This window comes from Triticum aestivum, chromosome 5B (assembly GCF_018294505.1).
Source record: "Triticum aestivum cultivar Chinese Spring chromosome 5B, IWGSC CS RefSeq v2.1, whole genome shotgun sequence".
Lineage (NCBI taxonomy): Eukaryota > Viridiplantae > Streptophyta > Magnoliopsida > Poales > Poaceae > Triticum > Triticum aestivum.
The window spans coordinates 367,194,732-367,214,016 of NC_057807.1; the positions used below are offsets into that span (position 1 = coordinate 367,194,732).

The 19,285-nt window shown below is 41.2% G+C and overlaps 3 protein-coding genes across 9 annotated transcripts; 1 reads left to right on the forward strand and 2 right to left on the reverse strand.

The window, feature by feature from the left end:
- The first annotated feature begins 246 nt into the window (after window positions 1-246).
- On the forward strand, window positions 247-4,754 carry LOC123111896 (probable plastidic glucose transporter 1). The gene is made up of 12 exons (XM_044532773.1): window positions 247-602; window positions 686-821; window positions 1,353-1,553; window positions 1,707-1,806; window positions 1,950-2,062; window positions 2,488-2,581; window positions 2,655-2,805; window positions 3,135-3,281; window positions 3,358-3,431; window positions 3,656-3,744; window positions 3,979-4,093; window positions 4,199-4,754. The coding sequence occupies exons 1-12, from the start codon at window positions 365-367 to the stop codon at window positions 4,394-4,396; spliced, it is 1,656 nt and encodes a 551-aa protein (XP_044388708.1). The 5' UTR covers window positions 247-364; the 3' UTR covers window positions 4,397-4,754.
- A 1,856-nt stretch (window positions 4,755-6,610) lies between these two features.
- LOC123111897 (type IV inositol polyphosphate 5-phosphatase 9) lies at window positions 6,611-11,936 on the reverse strand. 4 transcript variants are annotated; one of them, XM_044532776.1, is made up of 10 exons: window positions 11,698-11,936; window positions 9,991-10,048; window positions 9,864-9,891; window positions 8,843-9,019; window positions 8,656-8,763; window positions 8,234-8,552; window positions 7,951-8,135; window positions 7,480-7,588; window positions 7,223-7,374; window positions 6,611-7,122 (listed from the first exon to the last, which is right to left on the reverse strand). In XM_044532776.1, exons 4-10 carry the CDS (start codon window positions 8,968-8,970, stop codon window positions 6,963-6,965), a joined length of 1,161 nt encoding a protein of 386 aa, XP_044388711.1. In that variant the 5' UTR covers window positions 8,971-9,019; window positions 9,864-9,891; window positions 9,991-10,048; window positions 11,698-11,936; the 3' UTR covers window positions 6,611-6,962. The 4 variants fall into 4 exon arrangements, with proteins under 4 accessions (XP_044388711.1, XP_044388712.1, XP_044388710.1 ...); XM_044532777.1 differs by having other exon boundaries at window positions 9,991-9,996; window positions 11,698-11,854; XM_044532775.1 differs by lacking the exon at window positions 11,698-11,936 and having other exon boundaries at window positions 9,991-10,205.
- Window positions 11,823-18,995, reverse strand: LOC123111899 (monoacylglycerol lipase). Of its 4 annotated transcripts, none has more exons than XR_006454873.1 (9): window positions 18,384-18,995; window positions 16,550-16,588; window positions 16,405-16,475; window positions 15,856-15,920; window positions 15,662-15,754; window positions 15,444-15,536; window positions 14,239-14,654; window positions 12,887-12,948; window positions 11,823-12,055 (listed from the first exon to the last, which is right to left on the reverse strand). XR_006454873.1 is itself a non-coding variant. In XM_044532779.1 (8 exons), exons 1-8 carry the CDS (start codon window positions 18,773-18,775, stop codon window positions 12,945-12,947), a joined length of 1,173 nt encoding a protein of 390 aa, XP_044388714.1. In that variant the 5' UTR covers window positions 18,776-18,995; the 3' UTR covers window positions 12,702-12,944. The 4 variants fall into 4 exon arrangements, 2 of the variants coding, with proteins under 2 accessions (XP_044388714.1, XP_044388713.1); XR_006454874.1 differs by having other exon boundaries at window positions 14,234-14,654; XM_044532779.1 differs by lacking the exon at window positions 11,823-12,055 and having other exon boundaries at window positions 12,702-12,948.
- Between the last annotated feature and the right edge of the window lie 290 nt (window positions 18,996-19,285).

Consider the following 19,285-nt stretch of genomic DNA (forward strand, 5'->3'; position numbering starts at 1 on the left):
GAGGGAGTACCTCACACTTGTATATACAAGAAACTAGTGTGTTTTATATAAGAAAAAGGGACACGAGCCCAGTTGACTTTCCAGATTAGGAAAACAAAAACTTGCATTTTTTGCCTTAAAAAAAACTTGTGCTCACTTTCAGTCAAGCAGGTGACAGTGTGACACGTGGCCACTGCTTCTTCACGAGCCATGGTACAAACTGGCCCCACATAAAATCAGCTGTTCCGCGTCGCGGCTTCCCCTTCACCCGTTTCCTCTGCGCGCGCTCGCCTACCTCCCCCCCTCCCAAATTCGCTCGTTACTTCCCCACTACGCCCCTCGCCCGCCGGCTGCTCGACGAATTGCCCGTCCCGTCGCCGGAGCGATGATGCCGCCGACGCCCCTTGCCGCGATGCTTATACTCCCCTCGGCGCCCTCGCTGCGACCGCGGCTCGGCCTCGGGCCGTCCTCTAGCCGCGCGCGCGGAGCCGCCCTCCGTGCCCTGCCGCGCCGCCTCGAGCTCTGGCACCCACGCCTCGCCGCCGTAGAGAGCGGGCCTCCTTCCAGCCAATCTTCTGCCCCGCCGCCTCAGCCTAGCTCGGAATTGCTGGGCGGCATCCCAGGTTCGGCATCCGTTGCTTCTTTGTTGCTCGTGCACGTGTTGGTCCGTTGATGTAATGACGCGAGCTTTCGCTGTTCTTGACAGGACTGGATGCGGGGTTCGGAGGCGGCGGCGGTGGTGGTGGAGATGGAGGTGGTGACGCTGATCTCGGGTGGGTGCGGGCGTTCCCGCACGTGCTCACGGCGTCCATGGCCAATTTCCTCTTTGGCTACCACATTGGGTGCGTAAGAGAATACTCTCTCCGTCCCAAAATAACTGCCTTTGGTTTGGTACAACTTTGTACTAAAGTTGTACTAAATCAAAGACACCGGGGGAGTAGTTAGCAACCTTAGGGTTTACAACATATCCTTTCTACGAGTGTTAAACTGGACGTGCCACTTATGTGTTCTTTCTCAATTAGATTTAAAGTTTAAAATTTAGAAAACATGCATAGACCCTAACTTGTTTTTGAATATCTTTGATTGGTAATCTCAATCAGTTGTTATGCAGTAGCTGGTAGTCACATCATTACTACATAAATTTTGCATAGGAAATGGTGCAGCTGTCATCAAAATTCATGTGGCTTCAAAGAAATTTAAATGATCAATGTCAGTTAAAATGTGAACACTGAATTTGGAATGTATGCTGAAGTATGTGTATTCGACTGTTTAATGGGCTATACATTGCAATGTTATTTTCAGTTTACTGGTGCTGATATCTATGTTATGTTAAAACATTCTAGTAAAGTCTCGGTGCATGATGTAATTTGCAGGGTCATGAATGGTCCGATAGAGGATATTGCACGAGAGCTTGGTTTTCAAGGAAATCCGTTTCTCCAAGGTCTTGTGGTCAGCATATTCATTGTCGGTGCATTCTTTGGGAGCTTAGGCTCGTCTGCGCTAGTTGATTATTTAGGTTGTAAAAGGACTCTTCAGATTGATAGTATTCCATTAATTGTTGGGGCTTTCATCAGGTACTTTTTCTACATTCGTAGGTTTATGGAGTTTCTTCTTCTAACTGCTGTCGTAACATAGTTGTATAGAAGTTAACATCAAATTCAGTCTTTCCTCTTAACAGCATATCCATTTTATAAACATCATTTGTCACGTCTAATACAGTAATACAGTGCACAGGCACATTCGTTGGATGAGATGCTCCTGGGAAGGTTCCTTGTTGGCATTGGAATTGGCGTGAATACCGTGCTTGTTCCAATATACATCTCTGAGGTACACTTCAGAAATGTGATGCTTCAGAATTGAACGGCAGTGCAATAGCACTATGCTTAGTCTTATACCCAGTTCTCATGTCTTGATTGTTTCCAATATCTCTGTATCAATTTTCGCTCTTTTTACATGCTACTACATACTAGGTTGCTCCAACAAAATACAGAGGCACTTTGGGTACTCTATGCCAGATTGGAACATGTTTAGGAATAATTGCTTCACTTTCCTTGGGGATACCTTCTGAAAGTGATCCACATTGGTGAGGCACCTTTCGTTGGCTTTTCTGCTATGTTAATGATGTAAGTTATCATTGGTTTAATTTTTTTACAGTGCCCGTGATCATGGAACAAATTCATAACACATACTTATTAATCAAGCAGGTTCATAACCTTTTTTCTCACATATCTCAGTAGTGTAGAAGAATAGAACCAATGCAAAGGTTATCAATTGTTGAAATAAATCATAGTCATATGAAGAATATTGCACTGTTACATCTTTACAGGAGCCCAAATTTCTAGCTTTAACTACTAAGTCTCGAGACTTTACATATTAAAACAAACACTTTGATTTTGAACACTTCACATTTTTGTTAAGCTTTGTGAACAAATTTCTAACCAAATGCATTTTATTTTTAGTAGATTCTTAACATGTTGCCTAATTAATATTTTGGGTTCCTTTCCATAGGTGGCGAACAATGCTTTATGCAGCATGTGTGCCTGGTTTTTTCATTGTTGTTGGAATGCAATTCGCCGTTGAGAGTCCACGGTGGCTTGCCAAGGTGTGGCTTTGCTTAATTGTGAGTTTTATTTAGTTGATCAAGACCACTCGTATCAGTATATTCCATCATGTAGGTTGGGAGATTAGATGATGCCAGAAAAGTGGTAGAGAATATTTGGGGAGTTTCTGAAGCGGAGAAGGCCATGGAAGAAATGAAATCTGTTGTTGCAAACGACGATTCACAGGCTAGCTGGTCAGAACTTCTGGCGGAACCCCACAATAGAGGTTGTTTCCATTACCTATATATTTCCTTTTGCTGTTCCTTCTTTTGGTCTCTCTTCCTGATATGAATAACCATAATATGCTTGTGAACTGTATATGTTCGGATTTGTGCATGCTTGCTTATGTATCTAGGTATGGATGTGCACGTTCCTGCGCTTACATGCCCGCTTGAGGTTTTGCATCTCTTTTTTGCATAACTTTGAACACAAATATCATTCTTTCTCCACACATCTTTTGTAAAGGAGAGGCCATGACCTTACCTGGAAGCATTTTTCTTTGGCATTATTATGATCTTTTTAGTTAGCAATAAATATTCTCTAATGTATATGCAGTTGCGTTGATTGGAGGGTCGCTTTTCTTTCTGCAACAGTTTGCTGGAATAAATGGTGTTCTCTATTTTTCATCATTAACATTCCGTGATGTTGGTATTACCAGTGGTATTTTGGCGAGCTTATATGTTGGAATAACCAACTTTGGAGGTTAGTTAAACTCCGGTATTCATGTTCCTCTATGTTGTATTTATAAACTCATGTACCATGTTTTGGGTGGTTTTAGGGGCACTTGTTGCTTCAAATTTGATGGACAAGCAAGGACGGAAGAATCTTTTGATAGGGAGCTATCTTGGAATGGTATGCAGCATTTTTCAGGCAGTCCGACACAATCTTAAATATTTTGTAAAAAAATATCTGTATTTTCCTTTTATTGGAGAGTTGATGACGAGTATATTGTTCCTTTGGTGCGCCGATATGATTTTCCTGATATTTAGGCAATCTTGCTATGTTGGTATGGTCCTTGTGCAAATACTGCTCTTGTTAAACATAATAATCTAATGCCACTTTCTTCCCATTTGCAGGCATTTGCTATGTTCCTCATAGTGTTTTCCATCAGCTTTCCCCTTGATGAAGGCGTTGGACATACCCTCTCAGTTACCGGAACTCTTTTGTATGCACTTTTACCTTCTTTCTCTCTAGCATATTCCTCATTGCATGGTCCACAGCAATTTAAAATGTGAGGACTAAAGCTCATTGCACTGCAATCACTTCACAGTTGTGACAAATAATCAGAATCTTGGTTAGAGACCTCACTCATGCTATTTGTGTTTCACTAATATTGAAATTGGCTAGGTATGTCACTCTTTTGTCCATGTGTACAGAAAACTTATGATTGCATTTTCAGGTACATTTTTACTTTTGCTCTTGGTGCTGGGCCAGTCACTGGAATTATCATACCTGAGCTGAGCAGTGCCCGGACACGCTCAAAAGTTATGGGGTTCAGCTTCACTGTACATTGGGTATGCACTCTACTCACTCTGTATCAAGAGTATTGTCCAATCTCAAAAAAAAAAAAATACTGTCCTGTCTACCCCTATATGCTTATGGAATTGATTGTTTGTCAGATATGTAATTTTGTGGTGGGACTATATTTCCTGGAGCTTGTAAAGTTGTTTGGCGTCGGAGCGGTGTATGCAGGTTTTGGCGGAGTCTCCTTGCTGTCCGCACTTTTCGCTTACAATTTCATAGTAGAGACAAAAGGACGTTCTCTTGAGGAAATTGAGTTGTCTCTGAGCCCTGCTGCACCTGGAGAACGAAAGTAGAACAGGTTGTTGTATTAAGTTATGCGGATGCGCCAAAAATGTACAGCATTCAACTGCCTCGATGAGTTTTTGAGCTGAGAAGTACATGAACACCAATGCCTGTGGGAACATCTGCTGGAGGATATGTAGAAGCAGTAGCTCTTTAGCAGCAACAGTTTGTTGCACCACATACACAGTTTCACCGAACTTCGATCATTACGCCCATGTATACAATAGATCACACTGTAATTGCAAACGCACCTCAGTTGATAATAGCGCTAGCCATTGGTGTACTGTCTAAATATTGGGTAGAGGAAATACCATTCTTGTATATATGTAGTATAGTTTGCAGTTCTTTATACATGAATATTTTTTTTTGCGGGTCTTTATGCATGAACATGATGTGCATTCTTCCAGAGATGTGTAGTCATAGCATCGATATGGCTTGAGGCCAACGTATCCTATACAAATGGATAAAGTATTTCTTGGGTGCAAGGAAAACAAATCTGCTGTGAGTAGTGACCGTTTCACATCCACTTGTCTTCTTTATTTTTTTTGGCAAAGTGCACGGATTCGAAGTTGGAACTTTTTCAAGAACACGTAACAGACTATGTTGAAGATTACACTTTTTTTTTCCTTTCTACGGACGCATATCTGCAGAGCACTTTTTTTTTAGAGGTCTGCAGAGCACTTCTTTGTAAGTTCCACACCTCAACAGACGCACGTAGGAAACACTTTATACGCGCTGATTATCTGCCGCTGAGGCACGGCACCCGCGTTGGAGATATTATCGCCGGTGTTAGCAGCCAAAACTCCCAGGCCAAATCATTTATACTTCTAAATTCAGGCCATACATAGATTTCCTTTCTTCTACTTTGAAACAAGGTTGCGACCTTCCCCCCTTACTAGCCTAGGTGACGAGTAAATTTTTAAGAGCTGTGCAGTGTGCACACACCCGCTTCCACCCACTGCATGACCCGCGTCCTACTCACTGCGACAATACCTCACCTTAGTTAACTCGAAAGGAAAGCGAGCGGAGCTGATATTATCTCGACTGCTTGCTTGGCTATGGTACTCCCGTATATTGTACTATCTCTATGGGTAATAATAATAACATAAACCCGCCTTCCTCCGCTCCGCTCCGCTACGCCCACCCCAACCCCCATCTTCAAGATAACATTCTTGGGATTATTTCATTACATAGGTGATCCAGCATGACTTCACCTTTCCCCCGTTGGGCTTCTTTATTTTGCTCGACGTAATCAGCTCCAACGCTCTGATAGGCTGCTCGTGGTAAACCGTAAGCAATGACCGCCCTTTCTTTGATCGTCGTTGTTTATTGGGACGGGGGCGTGGAGATCTTTCGGCGAGGTGTTGCGGGTGTTGAATGTTCAAAAGGAGTCTCGAAGATATCTGGTAGTCGGCAACTACCTGCCTAAGCATGGATGACGGTTTAACAGCAGGCCGTGCAAATTTCTTTAGTTTGCTCAAATGGTTATATGTAGCTTATTGCTTCCTGTGGCCATCATATGAGCACCCGAGTATTCTAGTGTTTCTGCAATAAGCGTGAAACTGGGCTGAGTTTTCTCTTTCGTTGTCGGAAGGAAAAGAAAAAGGAAGCATTTGTAATTCGTGAAAATAGTTAGTACAACATATTTGGTGCTTAAAAATGCCAGTGTGGTAGGATGACATGTATATTCCAGTAGCACAGGGAGTATCATGTAAAAGGATTAGCCTAGCCGTCCATGTCCATTGGTCTAAATTTAAAGCTCACACAGAAAGATAGTGATCTACTCCCTCGGTTCCAAAATATTTGTCTTTCTAGGCATTTTAAATGGACACAACATATGGATGTATGTAGACATATTTTAGAGTGTAGATTCTCTCATTTTGCTCCGTATGTAGTCACTTGTTGAAATCTCTAGAAAGACGAATATTTAGGAACGGAGGGAGTACTAGTGGAATGCATGCTTTTCATTGCCCATGCAATGGAACCTTGCCTTTGAATGTTCTCCCCATCCATGACGAGTTCACGACAGCGTTGGGTCCATTGTTTCAAGCCACGGGATCTACCTTTTGCAACGGGCACCAGCATTTACGAGAATGCGACAGGGAAAGTGCGTCCAAATAGGTGCCGCGCCTCGTGTTTGAGATCAGCATCATCTCTAAACATCATAGTGAGGATTGACAGGAAAGGCACTGTTACGTGCCTAGTTGTTCAAGTGGATCTTGTAATACTAATTCAGGAATTAAGAGCTGAAACATCAGACCACTATGTTCAACTGGAAAACTCCTAATTTCTTTTAGCCACAATGTGTACAAAATACTTGCTAGGTAAATACTCCCTCTTAAAACAAATATAAGACATTTTAGAGACGAGAGAACAAAAAATTTATACAGCGTCACTGATAAGAACATCAGACTAGTCTATTTCCCAATTGCACACTGGTCGTCAATGAACGCTCAAGATCTCGTCAAAATTCATCATGGTTTCGCTATGTCCGTGATTGTTCCATATTTTAGATCGGAAGGCAGTGCCTCTGGTTGGATGGTGCATAACTTCCACCTCGACCATCGGCTGCAGAATTCAGCGCATGAAGCCACCAATAGAGTCCTCCGAATCTCCCCTGATCCTGCACTCGGCAATGAAACCTGCTCTCACCGGCCGGTGGTCTGACAACTTGTAGTCGCAGGTCCCATATTGGATCTGTTTCAGGCCCTTGCCGCGCCAAAGAATGCGATCACACCTGCACATGAAAATTTACACAACCAAGGTCACATTAATTTGTCCCTGAGAGAATCCCATCTCATGTACGGCGTTCTGAGTTAGGCATCAAGCTAGCTAACCATGCGGGAGCACGCTTCTTCTCCCCTCGCGCTGCTTCAAAGCACCAGTAGTACTGATCAGAGTTTGGCTGATACTTGTAGGTGGGGGAGAAGGTGACCGACCCTTCCTGAAAGCCCTCAAAAAGCCGCCCCGTTGAGAATTCAGACACTAGCTGCGATAGAACCAGGAGGAAAGGAAAAGCATAGTGGTATTCAGTATTTTTTTTTCTGGTGGCATCGTTAAGGATGGCAGATCAGGTTAGCTCGGCAAACAATACCTGATCGTTCTCTAACAAGGTGGACCAGTTCTTAGCTTTCACCAGCAACCTTGTCTCAGGCTCTTCCAGTGATATCCTATAATTCAAGTCACCGAGCAAAACAACTTGGCTGCACATATGATAAAGGAAACACAATAAATGTCATGACCAAATCGGTGCTGCAAATCAAGACAAAATAAGCAACGCAGATAGTAACGTGTGTATAATACTGCATCATCTAGCATCTTGCTGGATTTGTAGTTCTCAGTTGAGATGCCCTTATGTCACATCAAACTAAGGACTAAAGAATGCAATCACTGGAATAATGTCAAAGCTAATCCAATGCATAGGGGTTAATATCCGTGGTTGTTTGATACTACAGCACAAATTTAAAGATGCCTTGGGATTACCTGTTGAAGAAATCTAAGAGGAACACCAAAAGCAAAAGACATACGAACACATGAGGTCAGTGAGCTGATGCTGTAAACTTACTCGTGATCGAGGATTTTCTTTGGCAGCTTTTTATTTCGACCACCATGGAATCTCGTCCTTGCAAGTATATCCGCTGCATCAAAGTTCCTCAGCAGCACATCCCCTTGTTTGCCACCTGAAGCCAGGTGACAACAAACAACACAAAAGCTTGTCTCATGCAGCAGAAATCGAACTGATACTGAACCCTGCAATCCACATATCAACATACATGGCCAACAGTCATGAGATTGTGCAGACAGATGATACACACTTCTTAATACTCATACATGCAAGCAATGTGTACCTTGTTCCCTAGATAGCCCATGATACCTGAACCAACACATGACACATCCAGATGGTGAATGTATGACCTCAGATTGCTTCTCACCCAGACTGAGGTAAAGATGCCCACCATCTGCTTGCTCCTGATGCATATAAAGCACCCCTCTTGTGCAAAGCTTTCGATAGCACTACTATTTGTAGTTGTATGCTGCAACTGTGCTCCATCTCGTGTCTTCTTTTTGTTTAGTGCCTTCCCAATTAGTGAGTTCCACTTTGTAGAGATACACCTCTTGCTAGGACCAAGCACATTTACTGCATTCAGTGGCACTATTTCTTGGAACCTAAAACACCATCAGCACACAATATTATTGAGCTAGAACTAAAGAGCACTAATAACATTAGATGGGTTGGCACTTAGCACTTTGAACTGAACTAGATACTCACCCTAGAACATAGATGTCGTAGGAGTTAGCTCTTGTATCCAACCAATCCTCCAAGTCCAGATCATCTGTTGGTGCTATACCACCGATATTCCAAGTACTAGCAAACACCCTTCATGTCCACGAGAGATTGTTAGGAACAAAATGCAATGAACGAACTCGGGTGCTATGGGGTATACCACAAAAATCACCTGTATTTCAGTGTATCCTGCCTATCCAAGGGACTCTTTCCCAAGGTCTCATCCACTATGCCTGAAACATCAGAGATGGATTCATCGCCATGTAGCTCCTGGTGGTGCAGTATCTTATTTGTCGTCATCCTTGGCAGGATGATCTAGAAGAAGAACATCAGATGTTATGCTTCAACTCTGCAACAGAGAAAAGAAAGGCGTAGTTACAAATGCATGTCGGCTCACTTGTCCAAACTTCCTGTTCTCTCCCATGTTGTGGTAGCCTACTATGGACAAGGAAGAGATTGTCTTGCTGTCTAATAGTGGCATGCAGCAAGTAATCATAAACACAGCGAATGCTGCAAATATATAGCTGAGCTAATGGGCAGGAAAGAAAAGGGAGAAAGCAGTAGCTAAGATGTTGACAGAGTTGCAAGTCAAGAGGCTTCTCATTGCTTCCACCAACTCCAAAAATGTTTTTTCTCTTTTGTGCAGAACTTAAAATGTTCACATGATACATAATTGGTCGAAGACATGTTAAGCTTTCTGTAGACCAATTAGTTGACTGCTGGTTCTGATCTTAACAGAAGATAACAGCTAGTTTCTAATTTTGGCGTCACTCGTGTCAATGGCTCTATGCTAAATAGTACAAAGATATTACAGGTAACATCAGGAGAAAAACAATGATCAAGTGGCATAAGAAATAATGTAAATATGCAATCCAAAGTGTTCTGATAGGCGAGCTACACTGTCATGCTTGATTGGCTGGGGATGAAACCATTCTCTGTTGAATAATGGCTGGGTGGGAATATAAAAAGGCCCACTTGTGCAACTTGCTTACCTAATATATATTGTTATTATTATCTGTTTGTGATGACACCTTTGGTTTTGGCACGGAAACCACAAACTGGTGTTTCAACTTTGCTAGAACTTGGACTTATGTATGTAGCTATTTGCATGTGTCCACTATCTGAAAAGATCTCAAGACTACGTTTCTTGGAAGGAGAAAAGGAAAGATAGAGAAAAGATCTCAAGGTTGTACCAGCTTTGTGCCATGGTGTGGATAGATCCTGCAGGTGGCATATGGCACATAGACACAAAAAGATCATATTAGAGTTAATGCGCTCAATTATGTGTTTTTAGTAACAAAAATGTCGTAGTAGGCTTACCTCTGCCTGAATTCCAAGTGGAAGATATTATTACATTTGATACTTATCAGGTTGGGCTCTTCACAGAGGAGAAAAACAATTACTCCCTCCGTTCCATATTAGTTGTCGCTCAAACGGATGTATCTAGCACTGAAATACGTCTAGATACATCCGTTTCAGCGACAACTAATATGGAACGGAGGGAGTACTAATAGTGAATTCATGGGCTCCTCTTCACAGAGTAGAAAAACAATTACCAACAGTGAATTCATGGGCTCCTCTTCACAGAGGAGAAAAACAATTACCAATAGTGAATTCTTCACAGAGGAGAAAAACAATTACTAATGGTGAATTCATGGGCCAGGTACTAGAGATAAAATGAACAGAAAAACTCATGTTGTATATTTTAGTTCTAGTGGTCATGGAGACGCTACAAGTTGGTGATTTGACAAAAGAATCACAAAAGAGCAATAAAAGAATAAAAAAAGGGACATCAAAAGAGACAAGCAAGCACCTCTAGGCAAGACTAATGCCCATCGTCCATTTTCCCGAACAACCAAATTGGAGGCTACTAGCTTGTCCCATGTTTCTTCATCGGACAAGGCACCATTCTCATGAAACCATCATCGTTCTTTTTGCACCGAGGAAAACCAAGGCAGGAGTAGGATGGTCCCGAACCAGAAGAGGAAAAATTGTGTTCGTGCATTTCTATGAGACCTAAGTACCTAACTACACATTGGAATGCAGTCGCGCACAGCTGTGGGAATCTAAAAGCAGGTTTGTAACCACATGCCCACATGTATCATCATCCTGATCCTAGTAAATGGACGGTGGTGGTTCCCAGCGAGTCTCCAGTTGCATACTGTCAGTACTAGTAGAAGGCTAGTGGGCTAGATGAACATGTGATAGTTTTTTGGAAACTGTATGCATGCAAATAATAGAATAATGTGAATTAGTCAATCATTCACAATGACCCGTTATAAAAAATAATATTGAATTCAATCACTAACAGTGGTGTGAACGAGAAACTTATTTGGGTACTGTTACTTAACTTATAATATGATTACAAACATTTCAACCACCATGAAAAATTCATATTTTAAGAGTTCGACTGAAAAACATCATACATATCGATTTTCAATGGCAGTTTATCAATATCAATCATCATAGTGCCATAAAACTCAATAACATGTTACTTCAATTTTCTGGTATACTACTGATAAACAGGTATACTACTGATAAACAGGTATACGCCTTTTATCTATAAACAAGAACAAGAAAAGCATACAATATGTCTGGCGTACCACCAGTTCTAAGTATATAAGGTTTTAAAATAAATATTGGACATGGAACTACTAAACACGTAAAGTAAAGAGTTGCCAATAAAATAACCCCTCCGTTCCAAAATACTAGATGTTCTAGGTCTGTCCTAAGTCAAACTTCTTTAAGTTTGACCAAGTGTACATGAAATTTTGCTAATACCTACAACATCAAACACATATAGTAGTATGAAAATATATTTTATGGTTAATCTAATGAACTAATGTGGTGTTGTAAATGTTTGTATAGTTTTCTGTAGACTTGATCAAAGTTAAAGAAGTTTGACTTAGGACAAACTTTGAACTTAAAGTATTTTGGAACAGAGGGAGATTTTATGATAAGTCAATATTATAAGCACACAATACAGATATTTAGATAAATGACACAGTAAATAATTGTGCAAGCAACCTTGATGAGATCTTGACAAAGAACGGACTGGTACCAGCTCACTTGAGTAGCATGGTCAACTTGAAGATGATGTCCGTCTGATAGGATCACATGTGCCAGAGACTATGACGATGAAGATCGAAGAGCCACGAGCACGCGACTCAGAGGTTATCTACACTCTACAGGTCAGCTTGCGTACATAATTTGAGTAGCATAATCCCATAATAACTTATGTTGTTCAGCTCCGAAAACATGATCAGGTCTGAGCTAGATACAAGGTGTCTTCTCTCTTACGATGATGGTAGGAAACCCACCATAACTTCAGTAATATTGAGAAATCAAAGTTCAGCAAAGGAGATGTCTGCTTGTTCAACTGTCACTAGATGCATTCCATAAAATGGATAAGAACTAGGAGTATATATTTTTGTGTATATGCAAACAAGGGGTCAGGGTTTCTGTGGTCAGTGACAAAGAGAAATGTCTGCCTTCTGTAAATATCAAATAACACTTGATAGATTGCAGCTTTTCTGAACATTAATTCACTGTATGCGCCTAATTGGTACTTGTTACACAACCATACCACGAAAACTTCAGCACAGAGGGATAGCAAAACAAACCAATACCACCACAGGAAAACAAATCTCTCTACTGGTAAAAAACAAATCTGGTGCATAATGCTTGCCACAACGGCACTATGTGAATATCCACTTCATATAAATTGTGTATATCATCAATAACTTGTCAAGAGCAGTCCTATATATTTGCAAATTGATACACCTTTTTACAATACCACAACTGATGACAAGATGGACACTGAACTGCACCTTTTTTTCTGTTAAGTTGCAGTTGCAGTATTTCTATATTAAGTACTATAATTTATTGGAGATGAGCTGAACTGTAACCAACATGAACTGTATCTGTTTCATAGTATAAATTAGTGTATATCATTCAATAACTGGTCAAGAGCAGTTCAATATATTGTCCGACTTTCTATTAATACTAGCATAACTGATGAAAAGATGGACACTGAACTACACATTTTTTAATGTTACAAGTTCCAGTTGTAGTATTCCTATATTATCATTTACTGGAAATGAGCTGAATCTGTATCTGTTTCAGAACCCATCGAACAACATGTACACAAACAAATGATGTATAAACCAAAATTTCAAAGGAAACAATGCATGCTGTTGTGGAATAGAGGGGGTACCTCAAACCTCATACAGATATCTTCTGATAATAGTTTAGGTAAAAATTTGTGAACAACACTACCTGCGAGATGCACAAAGAAATAGGGTTGGATTTATGATATCAGAGATGGCCACTACACGAGAGCGACATATTTGCAACCAGTAAGATGTGAATCTTCCACCACTTTCCAGAAATTAAAAAAGATATAGCCATGTCAGTATAGCTGGTACAGAAGGAGGGACTTCAAATTATAGCGCAGTTGACACAAAAAGAAAGTTTATATATCATCTTTGCCTTCAACAGCACAGATGCATAACACAAGAACTGAAAGAGATACACATATATTACTCAATATGTGCACAAGCATGCAAGCGGTGCTGTAAGTGCTTAGCTTGCACGGTTGCAGAAAAAGATACAGTAATAAAAATCTTGTTGCACTGACAAAAGGCTAATAGTATGCATACACCAATAATAGTCATGGTTTTTAAGGATAAAAACTATCATCTTCCAATGTCATCTATTCCGCATCATCATATCATTTCAGAAACAGCCATCATACCCCAAAACTTAACATAGAAGCAAATGGCATCTGCAAGTATGTTATGTACAGTACATGCCCTGTCTAAAGTGCAACCTTTGTTAGAAGCAAAATTATATAGCATTAGCTTACTTCATGATGATTAGATGAAATAACCAATACACCATTGAAGTCTGACTCAAAGGGAGAAGCATATCGACATCCTATTGGCTATAGCATGATGTAGTATGCTATTAAGATCATGGTATTGATAGTTTTGGGACTAACAGAACGTGTACACATGAAATGTTGCTGGGTTGTAATATCTGCAGACAGAACTACCATTGTAACTTACGCCACACAAAACTGTAATAGGTGTTGGACTATGTTACTGGCAACTAGCAATCCATCAAAGAATAGTTAATTGTGATAACATAGCTGACACTGCACAATAACCAATACAGCTCATCATTAACCTGATAGTGCGCACATCACACATCAGTAACATATCGCCTGGCTCTAGGCCCACACCATTAATATCTAAATTAAACTGATAGGTTGTGCTATTAGATGGATGATCAAAATTTACCAGAAACCAGTAAGAGCATCCAAATGCAATCCAGCAACAAATATTGAACTCATAACTTTTCTTTTTAACTAATGGAATAGAATGGAATTACATCATTTCTTGCATAACTTACATCTCAGGTAAGCTCCTTTCATACCCGTTATTAAATAACTAGACAAAAACATCTATGAAGACAGCGGAAGATGCTAAAACATCGTGTGTTACAATTATCTTGTCCTATATACCATGTTACAAGTGAAAGCACCTCGTAGCTGATTCACCTTACCATCTGTGGAGAGCATTAAGTCTTGAGCTCAACCAAGTGATGATGTCATTGGCTATATCATCCCTTTCAGGCTCGAAGAGAAGGTCGTGTAAATATCCGTCATATAGCTTGATTGATTTATGAGTCGACATTGATGCTTGGTAAAGTCGTTGGGATGCTCTTGGGTCAGTTATCGTGTCAGCTGTCCCATGAAGAACTAGAAAAGGGACTGTAACTCTACTTAAGTTTCTCTGCAAGTATGATGATATCCGGAGGATTTCGTTGCCTGTTCTAACTCTAATCGGTCCAGTATACACAAGTGGATCTGCATACTTGATCTTCAGAGCCTCTGGATCACGGGAAACAGGAGGCCCTCTCTTATGCAAAGCACTAACCCGGTATTTCGGAGCCAACACCGAGAAGATTGGTGCAACAACCTGGTGTTGAGAATAACCAAAAATATATAAGAATTTGGAAACAGCACTTATTTTTTTTACCAAGGTTCCTACTGCAATCACTAGTACCAAATGAAACGACTGCGTCCCATGTTGAAACTACCAACTAAAGTCAATTCTTTGTATAAATATGACAGAAAGAACATATCAAATACTGAGAAAAACAGTGATTCTCAACAATCGGTTCTACAGGAATTTAAATATGTACCCTCTTGTTGGAATACTGAAGTTTAAACTTCACAACAAGCTATACTGCAACCCTTACAAGTTAAAATAATATTGCATGTATTCACGTCCTGGTACACACAGAAGGTTAAAAATGCAAAATATTTTACACTGTATGTGTCCATATAAATGAAGGAATAATAAAATGCACCTTCCTTCAGTTGTTGTCATCTGTTATAGTTCATTTTTTAAACTATATGTACAACAAAAATAACTGAGGAAGCATATCACAATGGAAAGTAACAGGGACGATGGATTTTTAGCACAGGATAACAATATTTCTACGTATTGACATGATAAGATCATTTGAAATGTGGACCTAAATCTCCCCGGTGTCGATAGATATTACCCTACTAATCTCGTTCCTTTCAAGTAACATCAAGAATACGAGGATGGTATTCCAGGAGTGCAAGATGTAGAAAATGGAAAGATGGGTGTTGTTCATATAACAGACCCCAGCCACAGAGCCACCCCACAGCAACCTTCGGTTAAAAAAGAAAACCACCGTAATCACTAGAAAGAAAGGCATCGCTAAAATGTGCTTACTTTGATAATCGGATGAGATGGCTGAACGTGAATAGCTGGCGAGGTCAAGATCAAACCTTCTATATGAACTTCCACACAAGGATCTAGTGCTGCCTTTGAATGATCAGCAAACAAAAGGAATACGAGTTAGTAACTTAGAATTCCAGTTATGATCTTACGGTTTAATACCACCAAGAGAATCAAACAATATTATATAACTGCTTCTTATGCCAGCATACCTTCAAAACAATAGCTCCACCTGTGGAGTGGCCAAATAAGAAGCATGGCAAACCATAGTTTTCTTCTAACACAACATCCTCTAAAAATTCTTTCTGCGCACAGAGAAACTTAGTTCAAGAAAGCCCAGATACAAAATAAACTATGACTAGAACTCCATATCTCGACAGTTATTCAAAAGATAAAGAAACATTACCAAGTCACCAACAGCATGATCAAGCGATGAAACATAACCATGCGCGCCATCACTTCCGCCATGTCCTTGAGAGAAAAGACACAATGCAACAATTTAATAAGAAAGACTCCAAGTGCATGAAGAGAAGGAGGAAGACTGAGAATGGAAACCAGTTCGTTCACTTCCAGGACGAAAGCATAACAGTCATAAAGAAGAATATATCACTAGCATCATTAAAAGCAGAAGAAATATTTGGTAGTAGATATATACTGTGCCATGTATATATGATATTAATTAGGTTGTTTACACTGAATAACCGCATACATAGCTGACATGGCAACAGGTATCCTGCGACTACTAAGAACAGTGTAGATTAACTTGAGCAAGACGATAACCTAATTAAATTATGAGTCTATCGACTTCATATTGTATTGTTGATCTAGTTTGAAAGAACTTAAAATCTTAAACCTCAGGTGAACTTTATAGTTGGTAGTAGGGATTACAGAGTTATGAATCTTATTAAAAGCAATAAGCAGGTCAAAGCCCAGTATATTACGGTAACTAACTCACCTATCCAATCCATCGCATAAACTTTAAGACCTTGATCATTCAACAACTTTGCAAAATGGTCGTATCTTCCACTGCGGGACACTCACTGCTGTCAGCAAAACCCACTATAGAAATCAATCTTGGTATATCCATATATTCCATATACCTATGCTCATTTAGACCATGTAGCAGAACAACAATACCCCTACATGATTTGAAAAACAAAAGATGTCAAGATAAGTGTCTACAGAAAACTATATAGAAGATTATGCGGTAGATCAAGTAGCACTCGGCCCACATGATGATAGAGTAACAGTTAGTTAATTATACCATGCATGTAAACTCCTATATCATACATCCTGTAAATTTTAGGTTTCCAATAGCATATATGCTGAAAATGCAAAGCATGCGGTAGCAGTGCATAATGTCTAAATATGATGTATGCATTCTTATGTTTATACAAGCTGCTCCCTCTGTTCCATAATAATTGTAGTTCTGGGATTGTCCTAAGTCAAACTTCATTAAGTTTGACCAAGTCTATATAAGAATATATCAAAATCCACAAAATCAAAATTACTTTGTTAGATTCAATATGAAATACATTTTCATATTATATATATTTGATATCGTAGATCTTTGCGGATTTTTCTATATACTTGGTCAAACTCAAAAAGTTTGACTTACGAAAATCCTAGAACTTCACTTATTTTGAAACGTAGGGAGTACAAATGATTTTTTTTGTGAAGTAGCATACATTTTCATTAATGTATCCTGAGTTCCCTACCTAAGTACCAAACTATACGAAATAGCAGCATTGGTGAGCAAGTTGCCGCCAAGTGCAAACCATAACATAGTCTTTTCCTAGATCGAATATGCTTCCACTCTGTCATTACAGGTTGACGCCAAGGGCCAACCATGACAAAGTAGTTTTGGGCCTAGACAGAAAACGCCCAAAAGCTCCTTTTGTGAGTTTGTCAGTCATTATAGCTACATCCAGGTTGCTAACTCCACTTTTAAGTACCCATAAAAGTTTGTCTTCCCTTTTTGGAGATATATGTGTAGGTTTATCTGAGACAACAACAAAATGTTAAGTTTATAGCCTGCAGCTTGGTGAGCGCCATCACTTCCACTATTTTGCAGGAGTCCCTCATTTCATAACTTTGTTGTCAAAATGTTCTAATAACAAACTAAATATTGGATATGCTATTAATCTAGGGATTAATTTTGCATGTGCAGCTTCACATGTAGATCCTACAGTCATCTAGACATAGCCCAATTTATGACTGGGAGATTTATTAAACAGTTTATCTTGTCTTCGTACTTCTGAAAAAATAAACTTAAAATCTCATCAACTAGTGCTTTCCGTGAATATCTGCAGCCCCAGCTCCATGAATCAAATAGTATAGATAGTAATAAAACCCATCACCAGAAATGCCTCCCCATTATGCTTCCCCGTGCTAATGAAAAGATTCCGCCACAAGTAACCACAGTGGTACAGTATAGAGAGACCGCCCTGAACACTTCGACAGAATGATTAGTCCCTTGTAATCTACGTCGCGCACATAGAAATCTTAACATTAGCTAGCCTTATGGTTGGTAAACAAACATATTTGTCATGTAATCCCCCATGTTTGCATGGTCTAATCCCCACAAAATCACGTGCAAGGAACCCACAAACTTCCAGTCTCAGTAGAATATTCTGACATTCTCTCATGATTCCCTACTATCAGACCTCCCTATCAGACAACGGGTGGCACCCCAAGACAAAAAATGAGTATGCACTACTCGATGGTACCAACACAGATCAAATCAAATTGCGCCAAATTAAGCGTAACACAGATCAAATCATCTCCAACAACTAACTTACAGAAAGCAGACACGCGTGATGCCACAACCGCGTCGAGCAGCAGAGAAAAAGCGCCGCGACTGGGTGAATCGGTGCTACTACGATAACAAATTGAATTTCCACGATGCTGCGTTGGCAAATGAGGTGGGAATACCTGACGGGGTCGGCGGAGGCGGGAGTCCACGACTGCGTGAAGAGCGTGTCTCCCCTGGCCGTCTCGAACACGGCGAACTCCCGCCTGCTCCTCCCCGTCCCCGCCTCCTCCGCTTCCTGCTGCAGCCTCCGGATCGCCAGCTCGCGCCTCACAGCCGCGTCCATCTCCTCCGCGCCCCTCCACCACCTCCTCTCCCCCTCCCCCTCCCCGTCCTCGGCCGCGGCCGCCATTTCCGATGCACGCGGCGCGGCTAGGCAGAGCCGACTGGGCGGCATCGGCAGCCCCCGCACCCTCGCCGCGACAGGCAGCGGGACGACGACCCGTACCACCGCCGGCAACCGCGGCGGCGGTCGGGGCGCCCTGCCCGCCGGCGAGGCCGCCGGGGCCCACATGTCGGCCGAGCGCGGCGGGTGGGTCGCTCCGAGGAGGAGGAAGCGTTGGTGGAAACGGTCGGCTCGAATGGAACAACGGGGGCGGAAGCGGGAGGGATCTGGCAATGGAAGCTTCTCCTCTCGAGAAATCTGTCGTCAAATCCCTCCTCGGTCTCTCCTTGAGCTCGATCTTTATATTTGGCGAGAGTTTTCTAACGTAGACATTCGCCGTGGCGCTTGGGACAACGCGGAGGTGAGGAGGTGTGCCGCACAAGTGCTGCGCTGGAAGGCGTACGGTACGCACCGATGGCACGTGGGTCCGGACGAGATGTTGAACGGGTCAGGACCCTTATGTCAGTGGAATAAAAAACGGTAATGATAACTCACGAACGTTCGGGAGTTAAGCATGGCAACCCGAACGATTTAGATGGCAAGTTTAGTTTGCGTGAGATTAGGGAAACACGGCAATTTTCTAACAAAAAAAAGGACAAAGTTGTCATCCCCTAACAACTAAAGTTGCCATCCCCTATG